At 43.3% G+C, this 27522-nt stretch overlaps 1 protein-coding gene across 2 annotated transcripts; it reads left to right on the forward strand.

Annotated features, from left to right (window-relative positions):
• The first annotated feature begins 13802 nt into the window (after window positions 1-13802).
• LOC147884461 (zinc finger CCCH domain-containing protein 37-like) lies at window positions 13803-27515 on the forward strand. Of its 2 annotated transcripts, none has more exons than XM_087399044.1 (10): window positions 13803-14360; window positions 15522-15715; window positions 25056-25118; window positions 25282-25503; window positions 25714-25751; window positions 25968-26017; window positions 26114-26202; window positions 26310-26414; window positions 26613-26741; window positions 26840-27515. In XM_087399044.1, exons 1-10 carry the CDS (start codon window positions 13913-13915, stop codon window positions 26999-27001), a joined length of 1500 nt encoding a protein of 499 aa, XP_087255170.1. In that variant the 5' UTR covers window positions 13803-13912; the 3' UTR covers window positions 27002-27515. The 2 variants fall into 2 exon arrangements, with proteins under 2 accessions (XP_087255170.1, XP_087255171.1); XM_087399045.1 differs by lacking the exon at window positions 13803-14360 and adding an exon at window positions 15070-15342.
• Window positions 27516-27522: the final 7 nt, after the last annotated feature.

Below are 27522 nucleotides of genomic sequence, written 5' to 3' on the forward strand. Positions count from 1 at the left end.
CGAAGCTATACTTATATGTTAATATAAAAATCTTGGCGAAAGCTTTCCAACTCACATTAGGGGAGAGATGGGGTCTCAAAAGGGCCTCATAAGGAATGGATTAGTCCTAATGAAAGGGCCAAGGTAGGTCCCAAAAGGTCCTAACCCCCCATCAGCTAGGTGGGTTAAGCCCACAATTGACCCCACCTCTTACACAACTCTTACTCCTAGGTGAGAACCAACAAATGTAAATTTCAAAATTTGAATTTTGAATTCCCTTCCTCCTTCTCTCTCCTCCCTCCCTCCCTCCCTCCCCCTCTCCCCTCCCTCCCTCCCTCCCCCCCTCCCTCCTCACTCCCTCCTCCCCCTCCTCCCCCTCCCTCCTCCTCTCCCTGCCTCCCTCCCTCCTCCCCCTCCCTCCCTCCTCCACGCCAGCTCCTCCTCCCCTCCCCCTCCCCCTCCTCCATGCCTACTCCTCACCCCCTCCTCCTGCTCCTCCCTCCCTCCCCTCCATGCCTACTTCTTCACACCCTCCTCCTCCACACCTACTCCTCCTCACCCTCCAGACCTGCTGGTCCTCCCCCCTTCCCTCCTCCTCCATGCCTACTGGTCCTCCCCCTCCATCCCCCCTCTTCAACTGCTGGTCCTCCCTCCCTCATCCCTCGCCCTCCCCCTTCTCATGTGTTGCTCCTTCAAGCCTGCTTCTCCATGCCTTCTCCTTCTCTCCACTCCTTTACTCATGACACCATTCGAGGATGTCTCCAACAAGTACCAAGTTCACTTAGAGTTGGAGGCTGAACATGCAAGCACATGTAGTCTGGGATTGAGGGGAGCTTCCAAAATCCACAGTCTTCATTCGCAAGGAAAGAAGCATCTCAAGGTAACCAAAACCAACAGCAGTAGCCACCATCACATGTCAACATGGTTTACTTGGTGCCAATTACTGATGATTATAATATACACGGACACGAGAATCAGAGAAACATTGAGGCATTGGCTGTGACATGGTCTAAAGGTACAAAGCCACTGCTCGAGCTCAAAGATGCCCCAAAAGATACAATAAAGCCCGTGAATTGGCCCAACCAGGCACAAATCAAAAACAAATACCTACAACAAGTACTTGACACAAAAATGCAAGACAACATGCAAAGACAGCCCACCACAATAACAAAGGCAAGGGTACAGTTGATCCCAGGCAAGTTGCAGCTCAGTCTGACAGTTCTCTACCAAAAACAGTTTGACAACAACATGCAGGCAATAATTTGCAACAACAAAATAATATTACTCAACCAAGAAAAAGTACAATGGATGCACAAGCATCAGGGCAATCTTCCTCCAGCCAGAAATATCTTTCGAAAAAGGAAAGTGAGCTCACTAATAGAACAAGCTCAGAAACAGCTAAACAGCAGGATAGCAGTAGCAAAGCATAGTTAACTAATATTAAAGAGGAACAAATGGTTCCTATGCACAATGACACATTGAATGACAAAAGTCAGATGCAACAGAATGCAAGTGATCAACAACAGCAATCCAAACCACTCTCCAAAAAGCTCCTAAACTCTAAGGTCCAACTTACATTGGATCAACTTTTGAATCTAGTTCCAACATTTAAGAAGCAAATATGTCAGATTTTACACTCTAAGAAGAATACTCACATACAGAATCATCCACAAGATGAAGATGAAGAGGAAACAATAGATATATATACTTCAACCATAGAGGATGTGGATTACCAAGTCCCACTAATAGATGTGGATTATAAAAGACAAAGGATCCCATAAGTGCTTATAGATGGAGGCTCAAGAGTGAACATCCTATCTGAGGAATTTTTCAAGAAGTTTTATTGCAATGAACTTAGAAGATGTGTGCAAGATAATGAGCAAAAGGATGTCCTAGCAGAAGCTCATGGAGGAGCAGCAAGAGGACATTACAAGTAAGAAAATCTTGCAAGCTGGTTTATGGTGGCCTACTGTGCTAAAAGATGCTCACAATTATGCAAAGGCATGTTTACCATGCCAGAGGGTAGACCACTTGATACTGATAGAATGCCTCATCAACCCATTCTTCCTTTAGGACCATTCCAAAAGTGGGGCTAGATTTTATTGGTCCTATCAAACCACCAGCAAAATTTACAAGTTAACCAATATATTTGGAGTGCAACTGATTATTGCAAAAAGTGGGTTAAGGTTGTAGCCCTTAAGGCATGCAAAGCCAAAACTATGGCACACTTTCTTTACCACAATATTGTGACTAGATTTGGAGTACCTATTCAAATAGTATCAGACAGAGGTACCCACTTCATCAAGAGTTCATCAACAAAACAATTAGAAAGATGACAAGGATGCACATGATGTTGCACAAAAAATCCACATCATATTATCCTCAAGCTAATGGACAGGCAGAAAGTTCTAATAAGCTTATGAAAAAGGTGTATAGAGGGATAGTGGCTGATCATCCAAAAGATTGGGATCAGCACTTGGATTTAGTTTTATGGGCCCTCAAAATAGCTCACAATGTTCCAAGTAGTCTGACACCATTCAGATTGGTGTATGGATGTGAGGCAGTGGTGCTAATGGAATTTATTGTAGGTAGCTTGAGAGTTGCAATTGATAATAAGCTATCACTAGAGGAATCCATTAATTCCAAATTGCAGCAACTTCTACAATTAGATGAAGATAAACTAAGCAGTTCCCACACTGCTAACATCATTCAAAAAAGAAGAGTTGCTTGGACCAATAGAAATATCAAGTTCAAGTTATTCAAGAAAGGTGATTAGATTTGATGTTCAATACAAAGTTGGGTAAAATGCCAAGAAAGTTCAAGGTACGGAATGATGGACCATTCAAAGTACTGGAAGTATTTGATCAAGCTACCTTCCAATTAGTTGACCTTCATGGCAATGCTTTTGAAAATCCAGTAAATGGTTTCAGGTTAAAACCTTACATTTGACCAGATCAATAAAATAACTCTACAAATGTCTACTGATTTCAATCAAGAAAATGTTTTTGTATAAGTCATTCAGGTTGAAGACTTTAACAATAACAGATTTCAATATAACTCCAACACCACTCAAGACAACAGGCTTTAAGGCCTCAACCTAATAGAGCTAGGGTAACATACAAATCTGGTCAAGAAAACATCTCCAATCACTATCTATAGCAACTGCCTCCATGGGTTGCAACTAATTTCAACATTTTCTACTATGATCCTACCACAATCAAAAGGAGTACATAAGGTAGCACTACATGGAGCAGCTTCACTTCAGCTCTTACCATCCAGCTCAAGGCACCAGCCAAGCCAAAAACAACCAGACACCTCAATCAAAGTCCAACAAGAGTCTGACTGACAGGCATAGAAGAAAACTAAATCAATGACCCCAAAAGGTCTCAGATAATCATAAATGCGTTTAGCATAAAGCAATTGACTAATGCAGGTACAAGGGTGCAAGCATGCATGAGCACAGTGGCAAAAATAGGCAAGGCTCTGATCCTACCATATGATGACCAACGAGCCACTCACGCTTGGCAGATCTGACTCCGACTAGAGTCCAACCTACTGTTCCAACTCCGATCTAACTAAGTCAACTAAGAAGACTAAGTCGAGTCCAGTCCGATCATGGTCCCAAAGTCCGAGGCCACTCTGACTCATAATGCCAATTCTAGTCAGGATCCAACTATACGAAACAACGAACGATCACTTTCAACAACCACCTCAATTCACCGTACCCCAAATGGCCTAACACAAGAAGGACATACAAGGAATCATCACAAATCTCAATGACATGATCGATCACTCATCTGAGGTGCATAAATCCAAAGCCTTGATCATTATCGAATTAGAGCCGACAAAACTAATCATACAATACAAAATAGGCAGCACCAATAAGAGATTTCACATGAGTCTCTCTGCCTCTAGAAAGACGAAAAGATCACTGGAGCTCATGCTTACAATAAGTCAATGTTCACATCCACTTGCCACAGACTCTGTTCTCTGCCTTGAGCCATATATGGCACCCAAACCAACTCTTAGACTCACAACCCTCGCTGCCTAGCAAGCTCCCGAACAGCCACTTGATCTTCTCAATGACACCACCCTGCACGACGCCATGGGGAAGAAGACAAGCCTCACCCGTGCCCGCAAGAGTCCCCAAAAGAAGGAAGTCGAAGAGGAAAAGCCTATAGTTGTTCGCGATCCAGAAGACATGGAGTCTGACAGTGAGATGCCCTTGCCCCCTCTCAAGAAGCAAATGGTGCAGACCAGCCTCACCAATTTCAAGATCTCACTCGACCTCACAAAGCAGAACAAATGGTTGTGCAAGATCAGTCTTTTGCCATATGCGAGCCTACCCTAGAATTCTTGGAAGGATCAACCTGATGCTCTCACCCAATATGAAGCTTTTTAGAAGTCCGGAGGTATATTGACCCCAAATCTCATGGTTACCTCGGAAATCACTTCTAACGTTTTTCAATGGCCGATTCTATAGCAAGAAGTCGTGTACAAAAAAGACGTAGATGCAGACATGTAGAAAGAGTTTGGTCCACCCGAGATGTAGAAAAATTACTTCTTCATCGCCAAAGTTGAGGATGCATGCAGACGACAACTTGTACGGTACTTGGAATGATTGCAATTGTTAGTCAAGACCAACACCATGAGCTGTGACTCTTATGCAACACTTCGTGCAATAGAGAAAAGTACAAAAATATCATGGGCACATCTTCTTCACTCCAAGCTGATGAGTGAGATTGCAAGGAAGGATTTAAAAACGTCAAATTCCCACACCAAAATCACACCTTTTATTTGTGCTCTTTTCAAGTATGCTCATCAAGCAGGCCAGAAGCGCCCTGAGGTAATTGTGCAATATCAAGAAGAAAGAACAAAACACATTCATGATAATACGGATGATGATGATGCAAAAGGGAAGCAACAAGTCATTCAAGATCTTGAAGCTACACACTACACCAAGGAAGAAGCCACAATGGCAATGTATCACCAGTCGCTGGCAAAGAAACTTTGGGATATGCCTCTCACCAATGCCAAGCTTTTGGTTGGACCATCCAACACCAAAGCCAGCAAAGAAAATTAAATCCAAAGGCCAAGTCGATGTTTCCGAATCAGGAGAAATGTCAACAACCCGAGGAGGATCTACCTCATTTTTTGCTGGCACTATTGATGTAACTTCACCTTTGCATGGATTCGACAAGGACTTCTATGACACTGACGTTTTGAGAGGAAATGCTTCACACTTTCTGCTACTGAAAGAGCTAGCTCCCTCGCCACCTTCGAAGAATGGACCATCAAGACCTCTCGTTGCAAGCCCTCTCTCTCCAACCTGTGTCAGTAGAGACACCCAACAGGCTACAAGGCCCTCTTACATGGGGGTGGTATAGGAGTTTAGAGGAGAGTTGTTCACCCCCCCTTTCACGCATCGTGCTACTAGCGCTACCAGCAAAGGAGGGAATGAAAAAATAGGAGGAACTTACAGCTCCTTCAGGCCCCAAAAACATCGGCAATGGGGAAGACTAGAGAATAGCAAGCTTAGCAGGAGGAGGATCAGAATGAGGGACAGGCAGTTCTAATCTCAATGGTGAGGCTAATGGGCTCATTCAGAGCCAGAAAAAAATGGATGTACCGATGCCCGGCAAGAGCCCCTCTCCCCCCTACCTGGATGAATCAAATGCAGCCGAAGATGCAAGGGATGGATGCCCCAAGTCTCGATCAAAGGATGGTATAGGAAGCCCCCCCAAGTTAGTAGGCACAGATGGAGGAACCAAACCCATGGACCTCAGAAGAGAAGTTGAAGGCAATGCACCAGAGAATGCACGACAATATAAATCGCAGACTCAACCACCTAAAGTTGAGGAGAAATCATCTTCTAAAAGTAAGGTGGCAGCTTTTCTGGATGAGGATAGGCTTGAACAATCTATAGAATGGAGTGAATCACATGCCTTAATTGGTTATTTGCTTGGCCCCAGGACCCCTACTACCTTTTTAGAGGGATGGCTTAGAAACAATTGGATAATGAAAGGGCTTGTAGTCACTAGTGTTAGATTTCTAAGAAAAGGGTTCTTCTTTTTTCTGTTTGAAACTAAGGATATGGCTTGGAAGGCTCTTCAACATGCCCTTTGGACCATAAGACATCAACCCCTTTACCTAGAGTTTTGGTCCCAAGACTTCAACCCTGATAGGCCAAGATCCACCTTTGTACGTGTTTGGGCAAAACTCCCTAACCTTCCCTTTTCCTTAGTGAACCAAGCCCCTACCTTTATAGAAGCTTAGGCTAAGTGATAGATGTGGAAAAGGAGCAATTCATTAATCCTAGAGGTCATCCTCAGGTGTTTGTTAGATTGGATGCAGCTGAGGAGCTTCTAGAAACCCTGGTGATAGTCAATAGGAATGGAAGTGTCTATATGGAGCAGCCCCTTGTATACAAGAACCTCCCCAATTCATGCTTTTTGTGTGGGCTCTCAACACACACAGTTAAAAACTGCCCTTTAAAGAGAAATGGACCTAAACCAGTATAGGAGCCAGCTCAATAGCAAGCCAATCTTCCTCCTAAACCAAACTGGACTGTCAAAGGCACGGCAAAAAACTAGGACATGGAGAAAACTGCAAAAACAAGGACAGATAACAGTTCAGACAAGAAGGTAGAGGCTCAAAAGAAACCTGCTACACAACAAGAAAAGGAGAGAGTGACTTTTCCTTTGGCAACCATCAATACTTTTGAAGCTGTTATTGACCAAGAAACTGAGAAGTGGATTTAGGATGCACAAACCTACATCAACACAGCTCCAACGACCATGCTATAACGAGACTCAGAGGCTTCCAACAAAGCCCTATGACTTGCTTCACAAATGCCATGCAATAGCGCCAACACTCGAGTGGCTCGTATTGCCAATAGCTAGCATACGTGCGAGCAAACGGCGGCCTTCCACAAAGAGCAGCGTTTCATCAGCCCTCTTAACAAAGGCGACCTCCAACCCGACTTTCAGCAATGGCTTCTGCAATCGGCACAACAACAAGCACTGACTAGCTAGCCTCCTCCACATAGAAGACACAATGGGAGGAGCGCCTCCCAACTAAATGTAGCTGTCTTCACATCGCAAGCAACTCAACAACATCCATTGCATCGACATAGCAAACGAACTCCACGACTGAGGAAACAGCCTCAGCCATGACAAATAGCAGTCCTTCCAACGATGAATTTCATCCTCAATTGCCAGAAACTCGACAAGGTGATGGAATCGACACCATGTCAGCACCATCGACTCACCAAAAGCCACATCATCTCTTATCTACCACGTCAGCAAGACTAGCCCTGTTTGACACATCATCTATCCATGTCACCGTTGACCTGCCACATCATGTCTACTACCACATCAACACTAGGGTTCATTGAGCCATGCCATCATCCTATCCTCCACATCAGTACACTGACTCAGTCGCCATGTCAGCCCGAAGTGCCACATCACTACTGACCTACCATGTCACCAGAAACGTCATCGTGCTACTACTAGCACATCATCGGTCCAATCACATATGCCACATCATCACCCTTGACACCTCACTTATGTCAACTAACCTTGGTTTTCTTTGACTAGACCTCGATGCCATGTTAGCACCTCTTCTAAGTCAACACTATAGACCCACACATCACTACCACCTCAGCATCTCTGCCACCTGATCTGCCACATGGCACTCAACTTCATGCTAGGCACACTTACCTCTTGCAAAGCATTGCATATGCACACAGTTGCAACATTAGCATAGTGCCACTCGCACGCCCCTTGGCTAGCACACTTTGCATGTGAACTTGACTGCCGTATCATCATTTGCACCTTTTTTGCCCCTCCACCTAGATCAAGCCATATCTCTTGATCTAAGAAGAACTTGAGGGTGCTCCAAAAAGGAAAAACGATCAATTTTTTGTGCTCTATGCACTCGTCGCATCACATGCACATTTTGGCGCAAGTATCACACACTTTTGAGACTTAGTGTGACAAATCCACTTCTTGCATGCACATCAGCCTCTACATCGACGCATCTGACTCTACACATAAAATGAACAAGAGAAGGAATTATTTGCTATTTTTTCATTGCTCGGCAGTTGGTCTAGATCTAGATCAGAGTGGATTAGATCATCCATAGCGGAGAGAAATCCAAAGAAGCCAATAGAAGCCATGCCCAAAAATTCCCAAATAGTACCTACTCGAAGTCAGTCCCTTCGCTCACATGCAGTTTCACATCATTACATGTCCTGAAACCCGACATTCTACAGTTCAGTGAGCAGACTTCATAGTCTTCAAAGGCATTGATTATTGAGTGATCATCAGAGGTCATATTGCATAATTGCTCATTCTACACACACATGCCACCATTGTAAAGCCTCTTTGGCTATTTTCCTCGCATTGTGCACTTTATTCAAGCCTTGTAAAGCCCCTTGGCTATTCCCGACATCATTTGCCACAAGCCTTGTAATAGATTGGATTAGACATATTGCAGTTCTATCTTGACCAACAGTTCATATTGCACTTGATACAAGTAGTGTTTTGCAGTTGATTTAGACAATGATTTCATAGGCACTTTGAGTACATTTCTTGCACCATGTCTACGACTAGCAACCTCAATTGGGAGGCATCTGCTAAGCTAGAAAATTCCAACTATGGCACATGGAAATACCAAATGGAGACCGTTCTTGTACTTCAAGACAAATAGGAGTATGTCGATGGGTCTACACCTAGAACATTGGATGATCCAACATCCACTGCCACCGTTGTTTGCCACCCGCAGCACAAACAGCGGGATCTACAGTTGCACCACCAGTGTCTCAAGTTGTAGTAGATCTTGCCATTGCCAATGGGATAAGAAAGACAAATATGCATAGCATTTGATCAAACAGAATGTGTGAGATGTTATGCTAGGACAGTTCAACACAATGAAGACATCAAAAGAAGCATGGGATATGTTTGCAGCTCTTTAAGAGTCTAAGAAACTTCTAGGATTCTCACACTAAGAAACCATATCAACCAAAGTTTCCGCAACAGTAATGAAACTAGTCATGCTTATGTGCTAAGGATCAAAGGATCAAGGATTACAACAACTCACAGCAGCAGCAGAGACTATGAATCCCATAGAAATAGTTCAAGTCATCTTGAATGGATTAGGAAAGTTATATGAGAATCTAGTCCAGAGTATTGCCATTCAACAGCAAATTCCAACACTGGAAGAATTACAGTTAGTATTACTTGGTGAAGAACTCAAAACTCAAGCCAGTCACGCACGCAAAGGTCATTCCAATGATCAAGCATTCACAGCTTCATGTAGAAGCAGAGGTAGAGGTAGATCATTTTGACAAAGTGGACATCATCAGCAACAAAGTCATAAACAAGATTAGCGTCAGCATCATCCTCAGCAGCATCAGCAACCAAGAGGAAATCATTCCAACAGATAAAGATTCCAAGGAAGAGGAAATGCATTCTCTAACATGTCAATTATTCGGTGCAACTACTGTCATAAGTTTGGACACTCTGAAAGAGATTGTCGCAAGAAGCAGTATGACCAAGGCAGTCAATCTAGCAATAATTGAGGGAATTTTTGTGGAAAAGGAAATCATCATGGTGGACATTCAAGTCACAGTCATTATGCCAATGAACCTGAGAATATGTTTCTTACAAGTGAGGATATGCAAAATACTGATACAGTGTATCTTGACATTGATTGCAATTCAAAAGGGGACTGCAGTTATCAAGTCGATCAAGCAGATCAATATCCTTAGTACATCGACAGCAGTGCATCATCTCATATGCCAAAGCATCAAGAATGGTTCATAAAGATGAAACCATTAGAAGGATAGAAGAATGTTATCTACATTGCAAATAACACACCGAATCCAATTCAAGGGAAAGACATTGTCCCTATGAACAATTTCACCGGTACAAAAGGATTAGTGAAAGATGTATTTTATGTTCCGAAGCTCAGCAAAAACCTCTTCTTAGTTGGGCAAATGACAGAACACAACTATTGATTCATCTTCGATGGAGATGAATTCATGATCAGAGACAAATCAAGAGGATATCAGCTAGTAGGAAAAGTAATCAAGGAAGGACACTTGTTCAGGATGCTAGCTTTAGTTCTAGATTTACATGCCATCTTAGCTCAACCGCAACAAGATAGGCAAAAAGATCAAAGTCATGAGATCAAACAGAGGAGTTGAATACATGTCTTCAGCATTCATGAGCTTTTGCGAAAGTAATGGCATTCAAAGACAATTCACTTGTGCAGATACTCCTTAGTGGAATGTAAGAGCTAGAAGGAAGAACGGTACTTTAGCAGACAGTGCTAGAGAAATGCTTAGTGAGAAGCATCTTCTGAATCAGTATTGGGTAGAAATAATTGGCATTGCAAATTGCTTGCTTAATTGGCTTCCAACCAAACTGATATAGGGTATGACACCTTATGAAGCATTCTGGACACAAGCACGCATTGGGCATCTTTGCATATTTGATTGCATAGCATATTCCCACATACATGATGATCATCACAGAAAATTGGATGATGCAAAGTCACGTAAATGCATCGGTGTTGGCTACAGTGAAGAAAGCAAACCATACAAGTTGTATAATCCCATCAACCGAAAGGTCATTATCTCCAGAGATGTAATCTTTGATAAGGAGTCAGAATGGAAAACCTCAAATGCACAGGTGATAGACACACATATTACTCAGTCACTTGCATAAAAGGTTGATGAAGAAGAGCAAGAATTGCCAGAGACACACCGAGAACAGCAGCAACTCAGATGGTCTACAAGGGAAAGTAGAACACCAACCAGATTAACATATTCTCAGAAATCCAAAGTAGTTCAGGTTGAAACTACCAATTATGCTCTTATGACTACCATCATGGTTACAGAAGAGCTTGTGTACTTCGAAGATGCAATTGACAAGCCAGAATGGCAAACTATTATGAATGAAGAAATGGAAGCTTTGTACAAGAACAATACTTGGGAATTATGCGACCTTCCACTAGGAAACAAGGCCATAGCAAAGAAATGGGTTTACAAAGCGAAGCACAATCTAGATGGAAGCATTGAAGGATACAAAGCAGGATTTGCACAACAATATGGTCAAGTTTATGATGAGACTTATGCTCCAGTAGCAAAGATGGATTCCATAAGGTTCCTGATATCACTAGGGACACTCAGCAGATGGAATGTGTACTAGCTAGATGTCAAGAATGGTTACCCAGACAAGGAAGTCTACATGCAACAACCAACAAGTTATGTTAAACTAGGGAAAGAGAATCAGGTTTGCCATCTCAAGAAAAGTCTCTATAGCTTAAAGCAAGCACCAAGAAGTTGGTACAACAGAATCAACAAGTATTTTGCTAATCTGGGATACATGAAGTCCGATGTAGATCATACTCTCTACTACAAAGTTCAAGGGGAAAACATCACTATTGCACTTTTGTACATAGATGATCTGATTGTGACAGGAAGAAATGATAGCTTCATTAAGAAATGGAAACAAGATTTATCTGTAGAGTTCGACATGAAAGATCTTAGACTTATGCACTATTGTCTTGGAATTGAGTTCTGAAGAGACTCAAATAGCACCTTCATGAGTCAACTACAATATGTTGACAGTCTATTGAAGAAGTTTCATATGGAGGATTGTAAGATTGCAGCCACTCCCATGGAATAGATTTTGAAACTTACTAAAGATTCAAAAAAACCTACGTTAATGATAGGTACTATTGGTAGCTCATCGTATCTCTAATATATTTGACTATCACAAGGCCAGATATTTGTTATGCAGTAAGCTCACTAGCACAGTTTATGGCAAATCCAATAGAGTCTCACTGGAATGCATCCAAAAGAGTCTTAAGATATATCAGAGGTACAAGATAGTTTGGAATTGAATACAAAGGAAGTCATCCAAGGTTGCATGGATACTGTGGCAGTGACTATGCCGAAGATCATGAGAGCAAGAGATCGACAGAAGGGTATGCATTTTTCCTTGGTCAAGGTGCTATATCATGGTTGTCAAACAAACGGCCAACTGTTTCTTTGCCTTCAATAGAAGCACAAAATATAGGGCACTCACTACAGGTGCATGTGAGGCTATATGGCTTAGAAGACTATTGTTAAAAACAGATTACTTTGATGAATCAAAGCTAACAACAATATACTATGATAATCAATTGGCTGTAGCATTGGCCAAGAATCCAGTATATCATCCAGGACCAAGCACATTGATGTAAGAGAGCACTTCATCAGAGAAAGAGCGTTATATTGTGACATCACACTGCAACATTGTGATAGCAAAGAAAATGTCACAGACATCTTTACCAAACCACTTGGCAAAGAGCTTTTTGAGAAGCATCGATAAGCTCTTGGTTTGACGCAGAGGAAGGACATTCCCATTAAAGGGGTGAGATGGAATGTAATGTTCAGTCCTTCGATGATTCCCCAGAATCATCATCTTGAGGGGGGGCCTACTTCATGATGTTGATCTTGAGGGAAGGTGTTGAGAAACCATCTCAATATCATGTGTTCATGTGTTCAATATTGTGCATAGCACTAACATATTTTGCTCAATCTACATTATCTTCACCATCTCCATCCCTTGTTATCCAATTCATCATTTATATTCAAGTTGCTAATTGTGGTAGTAACAATCAATTGACGAATCATCACACCAACTAAACCCAATACAATTATGCTTGATATACAAACATCAAAACTTGATATACAAACATCAAAATACACATTACGTCCGAATGCAATAACACCAGTCACGCTAGCAACATCACTATTAACATGGAGCCATCGACAATACCAACCATCTAGCTTGGCAAAACACAAGTCCATTTAGTCGTTGCCAACTAAACCATGCAAAGCATCCACTAGAAACCCTGCCTCATTTGATGGGGTCTTATGGAATACTTTGCAACAATCAATGTGACTATAATATAATATGCCTAGCAAGTGATGTAAGAAATAGTATGGCCCATGTATTGCATGAGTAGGGTGGGTGCAAAATCACACAACAAGATTGTGAAAGCCATAATGGGAATGGTGACCATTGATCCTAGCCAACCATGAGTGTTCTTGACAACCCATTAATGAAACAAAACATGACAACAAAATTTAAGTGGAACATTGGTCGTAGATATTGGCCATAGCTTTTAAGGCCAAGACATAAGGGCTGTAACTTAGTACATGACTTTAAGAGCCTAGAAGAGAAAAGTGGTTCGGATGATGTATATAGCCATCATGTTTTGATAATTTACGTTTTTGTGGAGGTGGGCGGGTGAAACGCTAATGTGTAAGAGTTCTTAGAGGACGTTCCTCCATTTTGGCAATAATTTGCAAAGCCTATGATGTTCCCCCTCGTTGCCATGGAGATTGTGCATAGATATAGTGGTGCACTGCCTTGAGGGAGACAGGAAAATAGAGTCTCACACTCGAGCGGTTCGGGGCTGCCCGACAGCTTCCTTTGTCGTTCTTGCATTTGAAGCGATTCCATTGGGGTGAGGATCCTCCTCGAGATAGTTGCACTCTGACAGATCAAGCCGAAGAGTCCCTAAAAGCTGAGACAGAGGGATGCAAGATAGCAAATACACGCAGTCCCGCAGGCGGGGAATGCTCAAGCATTGCTTGAGATTCCAATGCAAGTGGGTGGTGAGGGAGAAAGTTCTCTTAGCACAACCAAAAATTCCCATTGATAAACCACATCGGACCTCCTTTTACAATGAAAGCGAAAAGAGAAATAAGAATTGACCAAGCTTGGTTCATTCATAAGCTTCTCAACGGCAGGGAGCAAAAACCCTCTCAAAAACCCTGGTAAACAAAATACAAAAGGAACACTATCTTTTTCATCTTCTTCATCTTCATATTCACTTCGTTTGAGCTTTGAAGGTCGCCATCGCCATAGCCATGTCTTCCCTGTCTTCTCTCTACCGCAGCTCCGGAGGCCATGGCCACAGTCATAGCCACCACAGCCATAGCCATAGCCATAGCCTCTCAAGCTACCCCGGCCTCTCTGCTTCTGCAGCTTCTGTCTATGGCGGTACCACCCCCGGCTATGGCGCCAACCCCCCTTCCTTCTCCTCCTCCTTCTATTCTTCCGATACCTCCCGCCTCCTCAGCTCTGACCCCTCCCACCTCCTCACCTCTGAGCCTCCCCCCCGCCCTTACTCCTCCTCTGATCCTGTCTCCCTCTATGGCTCCTCTTCTTCTTACTTGTCCAGCTTGACTCCCCCCCCTTCTCAAGGCTTCCAGCTCCCCCCCTCCCGGAACCCTCCCTCCTCGTCTTCTTGGCACCAGAGCGCGTTGCAGCAAGCGGATCCGGTCCTGTCTGGCTTCAAACGCCCCAGCGAGGAAGGTATGCCCTGTCTTGCGCGTTCTTTTTCTGCCTCATTTGTTCTTTCTTGAGCGGGTAGGAGTGCTGCGAACGTCTCTTACATTTTGTAGTTTGGCGTTCCTGAACTTCGGGGTTTATAGAGCTCCCGTGAGACTCTTCGTTCATCGGTAAATGTGCAGCAAGGTAAAAATTGCTCTTTGTTGGGCAGAGTGCTCGCCTTTTTTTTTTTGGGGCGGCCTAGTGAGCGTTGCATTTCGTCCAGACTTTTGGGAGCTGGTTACCATGGTCCCGTCTCTTCGTGTTGACTCAATCGGGGAATGTGGGCGAGGCGTCAGAATTAGGTTGTCTGGACAAACCGCACCTTTGCAACAGTCAAGACGTTGTTGATTGAGCGAACATGCTGTTTCCAGAGCAAGCTTTGGAGCTCATTCTTTACTGTGTAGCTCACAGAAAGCGTTGCTCGTGTCTTGAATATGACTTACCTCAGAAAACTTAGCGTTTTCTAAGCCCAAGTGCCGAAAACGGGGTCATTGAGCCTGATTAAGATGTTTTGGCGTTATATTCTGTGCTTGCCGAAAAATCCACGTATCTAATGCCCTCAAATACTAAGGTTCCTTATAAGGACAGTACATTAAGCTAATGTGATACGACTTAAAGGTTTGGTTGGTCATGCTTTTGTGCTTTTGAATTGACGTTTTAGTTTTTGAGAGAGATATAGTCTTCAGGTATTTGGCTAGGCACTTCAGTATTTGGAATTATCGGTTTGGTACGATTTTGTGTCTCAACTTCTCTATAGAAGGAGATCCTGTCCTAGGTTATAGTAGTAAGAGTCATTGCATTTTACTGCATTTGCCCATAACACAAAGCTCTGACACGTTTTTTTCCTCTGCTGTTGCATTGGTACACTCTATACTACTCGGACTTGCTGGCTACTACGATATTACAATATATGTTGGCATCTTTCCATATATGGTCGTCAATCTACGTCGGTCATTAACACTCGGTATTGTACGATTATGTGCTCCCTATAACTTAAAAACTCTACTGTAAATTTTACTTTGACGTTATATTACTTTTCTTTAATTTGATATTTATTCATATATATTCGTTTTTGTTTGGTTCATTTTTTGTAATTCTTTCGTCCTATGTGTTTTTCATATTATGATATGTGAACCTCTGAAGTTTTTTATCCCGGAGATGTCTTGTCTAAGCGAGCTAGGGTGGATACTACACCTAGTCTTCCAATTTATCCTCAGAGACCCGGAGAGAAAGACTGTGCATTTTACATGAGGACAAGAACTTGCAGCTTTGGATCAACTTGCAAGTATGACCATCCTACATGGGTTCCAGCTGGTGGCATTCCAGACTGGAAAGAGGTGGAAGATCTATTACTCTAGCTAACTACTTCGATCAAAGTTTTAGGAGATTGTGGTTCTTTCATAGCGAAAGTTAGTCTGGTATATATATCGCTCTAGATTTTGAAGTTATTACATATATGGCGTACCATATTCTAGGGGTTTTACTTCACAATTATAGGTCACCAAGGAGAGGTGTGAAGATTAGTGAAGAAAATTGCTTTGCCTCACCTCAAAGTAAAATGCTTTTATTTTTTTCCTACTCCTTAATAGACTGATTTTTATTTCTCAATTACAAGCCACCGGTCTCATAGATATAGCTTTGTTTTGCCTCAAACAAAAAATGCATGTATTGTTTCTTTAGGCGTCCCCTTAAGGGGAGCAGTAGGCTCGAGAAGTTTAGCCCATTTTTGCTTTAGTGGACACGGATCATTATGCAAGTTGGGTGTTAACCCAAGCAAAGTCACATAGTGTGATGTGTCTATTATAGAAGACTGTGTTGAATCTAATCAATGCTTGAGAGTATTGCATGCCTCAATCAAAATAATCAATGCTTGGAGTATTGCATGCCTCAATCAAAGCAGTTAGCAATGTTTGAATTAAAGTAGTAGTATATTATATTATGAATCGAACCATGTGATGTGGAATTCAAGCTTCAAATTCAAACAAGAAAGCATGAAGTAAGATGCATGGGTTTTTGTGTGCTTTTGTAAGGATTTGCATAATATTGTTACATGCACACACTTATGTGCACTGGGCTACTTTACCTACTTGTGTTTTTAGAGGATGAGTTTGGGAAGGTTCTTGGATTCATCTAGGTATATACATTATATACTTGATTGTTTGAGTCTAGGAAAACATCATTGTTGATGTTGTAAGCTTAGTGTACCTTACATACAAAGGAGACTTTAAGTTTAGAGCATGTACTAGGCTCTAGCTAAATTCTCATTGGTTGCTTTTGACTCGGGGACAAATTTGGATTTTGTCGATGGTCATAGCAGATCTCTTGCTTTCATGATCAGCATGCTCAGTTTGGCTCATGAATTGAATATAGAGACGGGATTTTGGGTGCTACCAAGCTTTTTGCTATGATGTAGAACTAGAATGTGCACATCAATGGCCAGCCCTAGAGATGTAGGTGGCCTATCCAAGGTGGGCCCTTGGCCCATTAGATGATGCTCTTCCCCATGGGCCATCATTCCTTGTAGGTTCAATGTGGCATTCTTGCTAAGCGTGATGAAGCTTATGGTTTTTAACCTTGTGACTGTCATGAGATTGAAACTGCGCATTGTGTTTAGAGGATGAGTTTGGGCATGTTCCTAGATTCATCTCTCTCTCTCTCTCTCTCAGTCTCTATCTCGCTCACTCGCTCTCTAAATATCTACATGTGGTAGTCCATGGCTTCAAAGATGAAAGAGGCCTTAGCCTAGGGCATATAGTCACATGATGTGAGCTCGTGTCGTCATGATAGCTTTTAGGTGAAAGCAATAGCTCTTGCCCTCACCTCCAATCTTGGTAGTGCAAAACATTGTTGAAATGGTCACCTCCCCATCTGTAAGCCCCCATATGAGGAGAGCATGGGGGAGGTGGACCTCGGGATGTATAGACTGTCACATGGGCAGAGGATCGGGCTGCCACATGAGCAGCACATGAGCTGTCATGTGGACAGCACAAGAGACCTTGTGCAGGAGAGATGGCGGGGGCATGAAGCCCTGGATCTGACCTGGCAAGACGGAACTGCAGAACAGGTGTATGGGCTGGAACAGGCCCCGAATAGAGCCGCACAGGTGGTGCTGACATCAGCAAATGTACGGAGCAGGGTACAAAGGGTGCAGACCTAGGACATGCGGCGCACCTGTACGGACACAGGGTACAAGGCTGTACGGGGCTGGAAGAGGCCTGTTGGAGCAGCGAAAGAGGCTGCCATGAGGCAGGAACCTGCCTTTATATAGGCTGGTTCCTGGATGAGTTTGGGAATGTTCCCGGATTTATCTAGGTATATGGGCCCTTGCCTTGATTGGAGGGCCAAGGTCCTAGAAGAGTGGGCCATAAAGGCCCCGGTTTGTGAGCCCTAATAGGCTGGACCAGCCACAGTCTGGTCGGCAGATTGGGGCAGGCTGTTCGGTTTTTGCCAGCCCCCTTGGGGCCTATAAAAGGAGAGGCTTTGGGCCTCATTTCATCATCCAACATTCAGCCAGAGCAGGAGCAGACAGGAGCAGCCAGAAGCCACTCTCTTGGGGCCTCACACTAGGGGTGAAGGAGAGTGGAAGGTGTGCTGCAGACTGAGTTCCCTAGAGGCTGGGGACCTTGGCTGTCTTCTGGAGCAGCAAGGTGTTGTGATCATCTTCTGGAGCAGCAGTTCAGGGAGCAGAGAAGGAGCAGCTGACCAGCAGCCTATGAGCCTACATCAGGACATAGAGGCTGGAGAGTTGCAGACCTAGCTCAGCAAGGTGCTGCCCACCTAGGCTGATTCACAGGCAATAAGGTGGAGAACACTTTGGACAGAGAGTCTACATACGCTTGAGGTGGAGCACGAGATCTAGAGGTGTCAGGCTTGTAGTAGAGGACCTTTTGGTATTGTATCCTATCCTACTTTGTGGACGAACGGAAATATAAAGAGTTACTTCTATATTTGTCTCTGAGCATTGTCTATTTACTGGCTTGCACATCTATGCACATAAGTTAAGAAGTTTGTGATTCCACACCCCACATCACTGTGTGAGATCTTGGGCATTACTACTAGTCTTCTGCTGTGTGTACCTTCTGTTGGGTAATTTCTAACATGATATTAGAGCCCAAGTAGGAGGCTCACAGGTGTGGGAGCCTGAAGGTAGGGACCTTGCTAAAGGACGACCCTGGTTTAGAGGCTCTTGGGAATTGACTTCCACGATTGGAGGATAGTGCCCTTGTGAGGAGGGTACCCTTCCTGGGCATTACTATTAGTCTTCCGCTGTGCGTACCCTCTGTTGGGTCATTTCTAACATGATATCAGAGCCCAAGTATGAGGCTCATAGGTGTGGGAGCCTGAAGGACGACCCTGATTTAGAGGCTCTTGGGAATTGACTTTCACAATTGGAGGACAGTGCCTTGCGAGAAGGAGGGTGACTCAAGTTCAGTCAAGTGCGTTTAGAGTTCGCGGTCCAAGTTATCTGGAGATGTTTTTTTGTTGCGGACCTTGTCAAAGAAAGGACGGGCTGAGTCAGAGCATGGTGCCTGGAAGACTCCAAGTTGTTCACTCATTATGAGGGGGACAATTGGAAGATCGTGACGGCTGGATTGCTCGAGTGCGAAGGCAGGAACGTGACTGAAGATGGTGGTGCCAGGAGGTGCTACCAAAGATGGACCTGTGTACCAAGATGGTACGCGGAAGCGGAACCAGACGTGGTGGAGCAAGAGCCACTAGATGAAAAGCCAGGAAAAGTTTTCGACATCAAAGTGGTCCAGAGGACTACGACGAGGGAGTTATTGGAGCATTGTCATCGACGTGTTGGCATTGGGCCTGGATGTGTCGGTGAGAGGGGGTGTTGGGATGGTCACCTCCCCATTTGTAAGCCCCCATATGAGGAGAGCATGGGGGAGGTGGACCTAGGGATGTATAGACTATCACATGGACAGAGAATGGGGCTGCCACATGGGCAGCACATGAGCTGTCATGTGGACAGCACGAGACCTTGTGCAAGAGAGATGGCGGGGGCATGAAGCCCTGGATCTGACCTGGCAAGATGGAACTGCAGAACAGTTGTACGGGCTGGAACAGGCCCCGAATAGAGGCGCACAGGTGGAGCTGACATCAGCAAGCGTACGGAGCAGGGTACAAAGGGTGCAGACCTAGGACAGGTGGCGCAGCTGTACGGAAGAGGGTACAAGGCTGTACGGGGCTGGACGAGGCCTGTTGGGCCCTTGCCTTGATTGGAGGGTCAAGGCCCTAGAAGAGTGGCCATAAAGGCCCCGGTTTGTGAGCCCTAATAGGGCTGGACCAGCCACAGTCTGGTTGGCCAGTCTGGTAGGCCAGATTGGGGCAGGCTGGTCGGTTTTTGCCAGCCCCCTTGGGGCCTATAAAAGGAGAGGCTTTGGGCCTCATTTCATCATCCAACATTCAGCCAGAGCAGGAGCAGACAGGAGCAGCCAGAAGCCACTCCCTTGGGGCCTCACATTGGGGGTGAAGGAGAGTGGAAGGTGTGCTGCAGACTGAGTTCCCTAGAGGCTGGACCTTGGCTGTCTTCTAGGGCAGCAAGGTGTTGTGATCATCTTCTGGAGCAGCACTTCAGGGAGCAAAAGGAGCAGTAAACCAGCAGCCTATGAGCCTACATCCAAGAGGACACAGAGGCTGGAGAGTTGCAGACCTAGCTTGGCAAGGTCCTGCCCACGTAGGCTGATTCACAGGCAGTAAGGTGGAGAAGAACACTTTGGACAGAGAGTCTACATACGCTTGAGGTGGAGCACGCGGGCTCAGAGATCTAGAAGTGTTAGGCTTGTAGTAGAAGGACCTTTTGGTATTGTATCCTGTCCTACTTTGTGGATGAACGGAAATATTCAGAGTTGCTTCTATATTTGTCTCTGAGCATTGTCTATTTACTGGCTTGCACATCTATGCACATAAGTTAAGAAGTTTGTGATTCCACACCCCACATCACACTGTGTGAGCTCCTAGGCATTACTATTAGTCTTCCACTGTGCGTACCCTCTGTTGGGTCATTTCTAACAAATATGGTTTATGTAGGTTACCTTGTAGGGTGTATCACATGCGCCCCCAACCTGCTCCTTCCTCATTCTAGCTTTAGGGCAGCTACTTTTGAACATATGAAGATCAACAAAGGAGGGAATTGTGGCATGGGTACTGGGAGGACTTTATTTAGCTGGTTACAAGGAAGAATGGAACGAGTAGTGTCCTATCTGGAAGCTAATTTGGAGGAGCTTGAAAGGGGAAGTTTTTCATGTAGATGAAGAAAAATAGGGTTATTTCTGTTACTACCTCAAGCCCACTCTTTTTCTTGTTTTCTTTATCTCAGGGCATATTCTAGAGTTTTCTCTTCTTTGCCAGTGTGCTCACATATGATCTTGAGTTTCCAGTAAGCAAGAGTCATATTGGGCAGATCTGAGATCAATGGTTGTAACTTAGGGCCATTTTTTTGTGTAGTTCAGTTTTGAAAAGTTGAGTTCTCATTCTCTTGTCAATGATCTGTTGGCTGTCCCTAGCAACTTCAAAGGTTGACATATTTTCCCCCAAGGTTCTGACAAGAATGGTGTTGGTTGATATTAGTTTGTATCCCTCTTGTTCCTAGTTTTACAACAAATTAGGGGTGTATACAGCCGCTTGGATTGTTATGCAGCATTCCTTGGTTTTATTCTGAGCGCACATGTAGTACTTTAAGAACATCCCCTAGTTTAGGGTGGTGTTGAGGCTAGGAACTACCACAAATGTGGGTGCCACACATACTCATGAGGAGCTGCTTAACCTTGTGGAAAAGGATATTGAAATCCATCTTCTTAGGATATTTATGTCTTTTCCAATGATTTTAAGACATGGCTGTCTCTAGATTTCTTAGCGATTACCATAGTCTTTTGAATGGGGATGTGGTGAAATAGAGTTAGCATTAGATGCATATAAAGTACAACATACACAACTTCGTGATGTGACGAGTTTGTGAGTTAGATAATAAATGGTTATCAAAAACTTTAAATTCTCATCGTGTGATATAATTTTCGACTAAGCGCACATGTTATGTTTTAAGAAGCCCCCACAGTTTAGGCTTTGGTTGAGGCTAGGAACAACTATAGATGTTGATGCCGCACATGGCTGTCTCTGCATTTTGTAGTGGTTTTTGTAAGGAAAGGTGGTTGAGGCTAGCAACAACTATAGATGTGGATGCCACACAATGGGAGCCCCTCAATCTTGAGAAAGTGGACTTTTGAAGTCCATCTTGTTAGGATGTTTTACTTCTTTGGATGTTTGTAAAACATGGCTGTCTCTAGATTTTTGTAGTTACAATGGCCTTGTGAATGGGGATGGGTGCAATAGAGTAAGCGTTAGATGTAGATAAGATGCAACATACACAAGTTCAAATGATGCAACGAGACATGGGGTTGAAGTTGTCAAAGCTTCACTAATTGTAAGAGAAGGTCACTCGCTAGAATGTATATCCTCACCTTCAAATTGGGGATGTTGTGCAACAGAGTTAGCGTTGGATGCATACAAGGTACTACATACAAGGTACTTCATACACAAATTCGGATGATGCAACATACACAAGTTCAAATGATGCAACAAGACATGGAGTTGAAGTTGTCAAAGCTTCACTAATTGTAAGAGAAGGTCACTCGCTAGAATTTATATCCTCACCTTCAAATTGGGGATGTTGTGCAACAGAGTTAGTGTTGGATGCATACAAGGTACTACATACAAAAATTCGGATGATGCAATGAAATTGCGAGGCAGATATCACATCGGTAATCAAAATTTTCCTTTTTCATGTTTTGTCATAATTTTTGTTTGAGCGCATATGTTGTATTTTGAGAAGTCCCCACAGTTTAGGGTGGTGTTGAGGCTAGGAATTGCCATAGATGTGGATGCCACGCATCTTCATGAGGAGCAGCTCAGCCTTGTTGAAGAGGACTATTGAAATCCATTTTCTCAGGATGTTGACGTGTTTTTAAAGCATAAAGCATAGCTATCTCTAGGTTTCTTAGTGATTACCATAGCCTTGTGAATGGGGATATGGTGCAATAGAGTTAGCGTTAGATGCATATAAGGTACAACATACATGAATTCAAATGATGCAATGAGTTTGTGAGGTGGATACGAGATGGGCAATCAATTTTTGGTTAAGTGAACATGTTATGTTTTAAGAAGCCCCCATAGTTGAGTCTAGGAACAACTATATATGTGAGACCCTCAATCTTGAGGAAGAGGACTTTTGAAGTCCATCTTCTTGGGATGTTTTACGTCTTTTGGATGTTTGCAAAACATGGCTGTATCTGGATTTCATAGTGGTTACAATGGCCTTGTGTATTGGGATGTGGTGCAATAGAGTAAGCGTTAGATGCAACATACACAAATTCAAATGATGCAATGAGACATGGTGTTGAAGTAGTCAAAGCTTCACTAATTGTAAGAGAAGCTTCTCACTCACTAGAATATATGCCATCACCTTCAAGTTGGTGATGTGGTGCAACAGAGTAAGCGTTAGATGCATTTAAGGTACTACATACACAAAGCCAGATGATGCAATGACTCTGTGAGGTAGATATCACATCGGTAATTCACTTTTGCTTTTCATATTTGGATATAATTTTTGACTTAGTGCACTTGTTATATTTTGAGAGCCCCCCATTGTTTAGGGTCTTGTTGAGGGAGGAGAATAGGTAAGGATGTGGATGCCACACATGGGGAGCCCCTCAATGTTGATCTTGTAGTCGTTGCTTACGATGCATCGAATTTCTAGCTAAGAAACCTTTAGTTGGAGAAGGAAACTTTTAGCCTCGGCAAATGTGAAGCGTACCTTAGAATTGACCAGCATTGAGATAGCCCTTGCTCCAAGATAAACGATATTATATAGTTATTTGAGAACCCAGCTCACCGAAGTGCTTGAGAGTATTTTTAGTTAATAAAACTAAAGTACTTACAAAATTTTTTCCGTCAAGAGGACACATGTCGTAGGGGAATTCAATGTTTGCTTCTTGAACTTCAGCTTTGAAGCTAAAGGTAGTGATGACAGGATCTGATATTATTTTGTGCGATACGGTAGGAAGCTGCTCATCATTGGGGTATTTGAGAATTTGTTGTACCATCCCTCGGGGTGTTTTGGAGTAGACCTTGCCTTGCATTATGAAATGCCAAGAGGACTCCGCTTTTCATCTCTCGATGGCTAATCATCAGGGTGTTTGGGAATCTGCCATCCCAGCCCTCCATGGTCTTTGGTGTGTTTTGGAGGTCTTTGGTGTGTTTTGGAGTAGACCTTGTTAAAGGAAGCTTCAAGGGCTCCAAGCGAGGGTGAAGCCTTGCATTATGAAGTGCCAAGAGGGCTCTGCTTTGCGTTTCTCTATGGCTAATTATTCCTCATTGTGGTATGATAGTCGTGTGTTGTTTGATCTAGACCATCGAAAGTGGTGGACCCATCTTTAGTGGAAGCAATACATGATGCAATGTACTAGTAGAAGCTGGATCGCATGGCACTGCTTGCTCTTTCTCGCGAAGAGATTGTCGCCAATTGAGTGCTTGATCTCGGGGTGTTTTGGAGTAGATTCAGATTTGGTTGAATTTTATGGTGATAGCTCTCTCTGGTGATCTCCTTGAAAAGGGGACAAACTAAATTCAGTTGAAGATTGCACCAATCCAATAAGCGACTACTGGCAGTTGCATCCTTGGTTCCAAAACTTGGAGCGATAAGCACAAGTCCTTAATCAGGGCAGCAGGACTATTTCATAGGTGCTTCAGCTCCTTTTCAAGACCTCTAGACACACCCGCTATCATCCTATGAGAGAAGGAATGGCTCTATGAAAGGATACATAAGAAGAGAGAGAACTATGGTTAGTACAGGTAGATCCACATAGATGCACATGAAAAGAATTGGGATAGCTTTGCATGAGATAGAATTGGTACATTTTCTGGAAAAAAGATAGAATTGGTACAAATCAAACTTCTAGAGGACACAAGAATGGTTACCACACATGTAGGAAAACACACATTGATTACTTGAAAAAATATTTGTGCTTGAGTAACTAGCACCAAGAGTCAAAAATTTAAAGACTCCTTGCAATGACATATGGCTCAGTACTTCCTAGCTCACAATGCAAAGAATCTTACTTTGGATGCATTACGTAGGCAATCAAATCGCAAGGCAATGGAAAGACCAGGAACATAAATGACGTATTTTTACATTGGTGAGAGGAGCCAACAAAGCAAGCACACAGATTCCCCACTAACAATAGTTTAACAAAAGAATCAATGTCTGCCTTGCCACAAAAAGAAAGTTTACTACAAGGAGATTACAAAATAGGATAATCCATCTAAGGACCAAAAGAACATGCCTACAGAATTAGTGTTGATGAAGCTGTGGAGAGTGTACCATGTTTGATTTGTCGGTGGTAAAAGGGTGAGCTCTCAAAATGCTTGAAGTGTTTCAAACTACAACCATACATTCCCCAAATAATTTACAATATGACTGACAATGGCAATAGGTAAGGGACAACCTCGTCATCAAAGATAACATGGCCAAAGGAAGAGACTGGGGGGGTATTCTGTTAATATTTTTTTCCTCCAAATGAAGAACGCACTTCAGATTTAAGGTGTGCCGCTGTAGTTGGGATGGAGTGGGACTTGAAACTCAAATCTCCTGTGGTTTCTGTTTCTTATGGTCAACAGGCTTCCGGGCCTACTTCGAAAATCGAGTCTTTACCTGTGCGCTCTGGAGAGCCTGACTGTGCGGTAAGTAGCACGAACTACATGTACACCGCCTTCATCGAATCACTACTAAATCTGAGAAATTTATATTGATGAGGCATGTAAACATTGGCAGTTTTCAGCCTTCCATGGAATTGATGTCTTCAAGGCTGCCGTTTGACCAAATTTTTTCTGTTTCTGTTTGTAGTTCTATATGAAAACTGGAATTTGCAAGTTTGGAGTAAAATGCAAGTTCAATCATCCTAAAGATAGATCCACTACTGATGACAAAAAGTCATCAGATGAGGCTGCCAAGGAAGCCCCAAAAATTGCTGTCGCTGCAACCGGAGCCAATGGGGATGCTAAGGATGTAGAGGCTCCACCTAAGCCTGCAAGTTCATTCAATGCAAAAGGATTACCTATAAGGCCTGTAAGGTTTTCCCACCACTGTGTTTTAGGGCCTCATATTATAGTAAATAATGATGGTATCTTGATTACGCTATTTGTGTCCTTTGGGTTCGTATTCAGGACTAGCATGGCTATATACAGAGAGACTTGCCTTGCATCTATCTGTGTCAGCATGATATTAATTGTAGGCGCTCTGCCAGATGTAATAGTAGTGTTGTATATACTGCTGCAGGATGAAGCTGAATGTACATTTTACATGAAGACAGGAAGGTATTGTGCCTTACTACTTGGTTTGTTGAACTCATTTTTCCTTCACTGGTCTTTTAGAGCATTCAGGTGGTGTTTCTATATGGATCATTTAGCTTTGCTAGAGTGTTTTGTATGGAAGTTTCTGGAAGCTCTTGGCTCTCACCTTGTTTAAGGTTGCTACGATCAATCTCATCCATTTGTATTGTGGGGCTTATCTTATTGGACTGGTTTTTCCAGTTGCAAATTTGGGTCAACTTGCCGTTTCAATCACCCTGAGAAGAAGCCAGGTTTGTCTTCTTGAATAGAGTCATTGCGTTGTTTCTGCTGTGTTCCCTTCGGAATCGCGCCTTTGTTCATCTTCTGATTTGCCTTGAATTCTGCAGTAAGTGTGGCTACTCAAAGCCAGGCATTGGGTAGCTCTATACTAGGAGGTTTATCTGGAGGTCTTGGCCTTTCTTCTGCATATGCTGGGGTTCGTGACTTTGATTGATACTTTTCCGTATATATACTGAATCAATCTGTCTTGCTATTCATCTACATGCCATTTGTTACTTTAGCTAATGTTTCATATTTTTGCAGGCCTTTACAGATTATGGATTAAGCATTCCTGGTTCAAGTTTTGGAGTTTCAGGTTTAGGACAAGCCCCTCTTTATCCGCAGCGACCCGGTGAAGCTACATGCTCGGTAACACACTGTAGGCCAGTCTCTATTGGCATGCTTTGTAGAGTTCTCAGGTTTATGCCAGGGTTTTCGGTTTTTGTATTCTAGCTCTCTCTCTCTCTCTCTCTCTCTCTCTCTCTCTCTCTCTCTCTCTGTGTACTGGAAGTTTATGCAACGGTTTATATTTTTTGCATGCTAGTGATAGCCTTCTCTCTCTTGCAGTATTATATGAAAACGGGAATATGCAAGTTTGGAGCTGGTTGTAAATTTCATCATCCTGTAAACCGGACAGAGCCATCTCATTCTGAGACAACGGTGAAGCTAACGCTTGCTGGCCTTCCCAGACATGAGGTATGATGTTTTGCATCTGGATCGTGGTAAAATGGACAGCCTCGCATTGTTCTATAAAGTTGCATCGCTTACAAAGCCGTCATGTATTTTAACCACAGGGTGAGCAATCATGTCCCTTTTACATGAAGACTGGTACTTGCAAGTTCGGAACGAGCTGCAAGTTCGACCATCCACCTCCTGGGGAGGCAGCTGCTAAGGCGTTGGCTGAAGCTGGGAAGTCAGAACAGCACCCATCTAGCGATAGTGATCCAAATTCTTAGATTGCTTTCTTGGGTATAACTTACATGATGGGAAAGGCTGGGGGGAGAGGAAGAGATTCCAAGGGCTTTTTTGTGGTGCACAGCATCTGACTAGGGGCTTTTTCATGCGCAATATGTGGTTTGAGTTCTGGAATTTGCTGTTAAATATTTTTGAGCAATGCTGGCTGTCATTGTGGGGGACGAAGGGATCAAGGGCTTTTTGTGGTGCACAGCATCTGACTAGGGGCTTTTTCATGCGCAATACGTGGTTTGAGTTCTGGAATTTGCTGTAAAATATTTTTGAGCAATGCTGGCTGTCATTGTGCTATGTGTTTTCTTCGGTAGTTTTCTACTAAGCTTTGGGGTTTAATGCTCATCCTTAAAGAGTGCATAGTATTGCCATAGATACACAAAATGAACGAATTTGGCTTAGGCCTGTCCTATTCAGTTTTGTATTCAGACTAGATAAAATAAGTAGCATCACCCCACCTGGCATAGCAGGAGGAATTGCAAGGAAGCTATGCCAGGGAGTGAAGTGGTTG

Source organism: Dipteris shenzhenensis, chromosome 27 (assembly GCF_047967505.1).
Source record: "Dipteris shenzhenensis isolate YYH24624 ecotype China chromosome 27, Dip_SZ_1.0, whole genome shotgun sequence".
NCBI lineage: Eukaryota > Viridiplantae > Streptophyta > Polypodiopsida > Gleicheniales > Dipteridaceae > Dipteris > Dipteris shenzhenensis.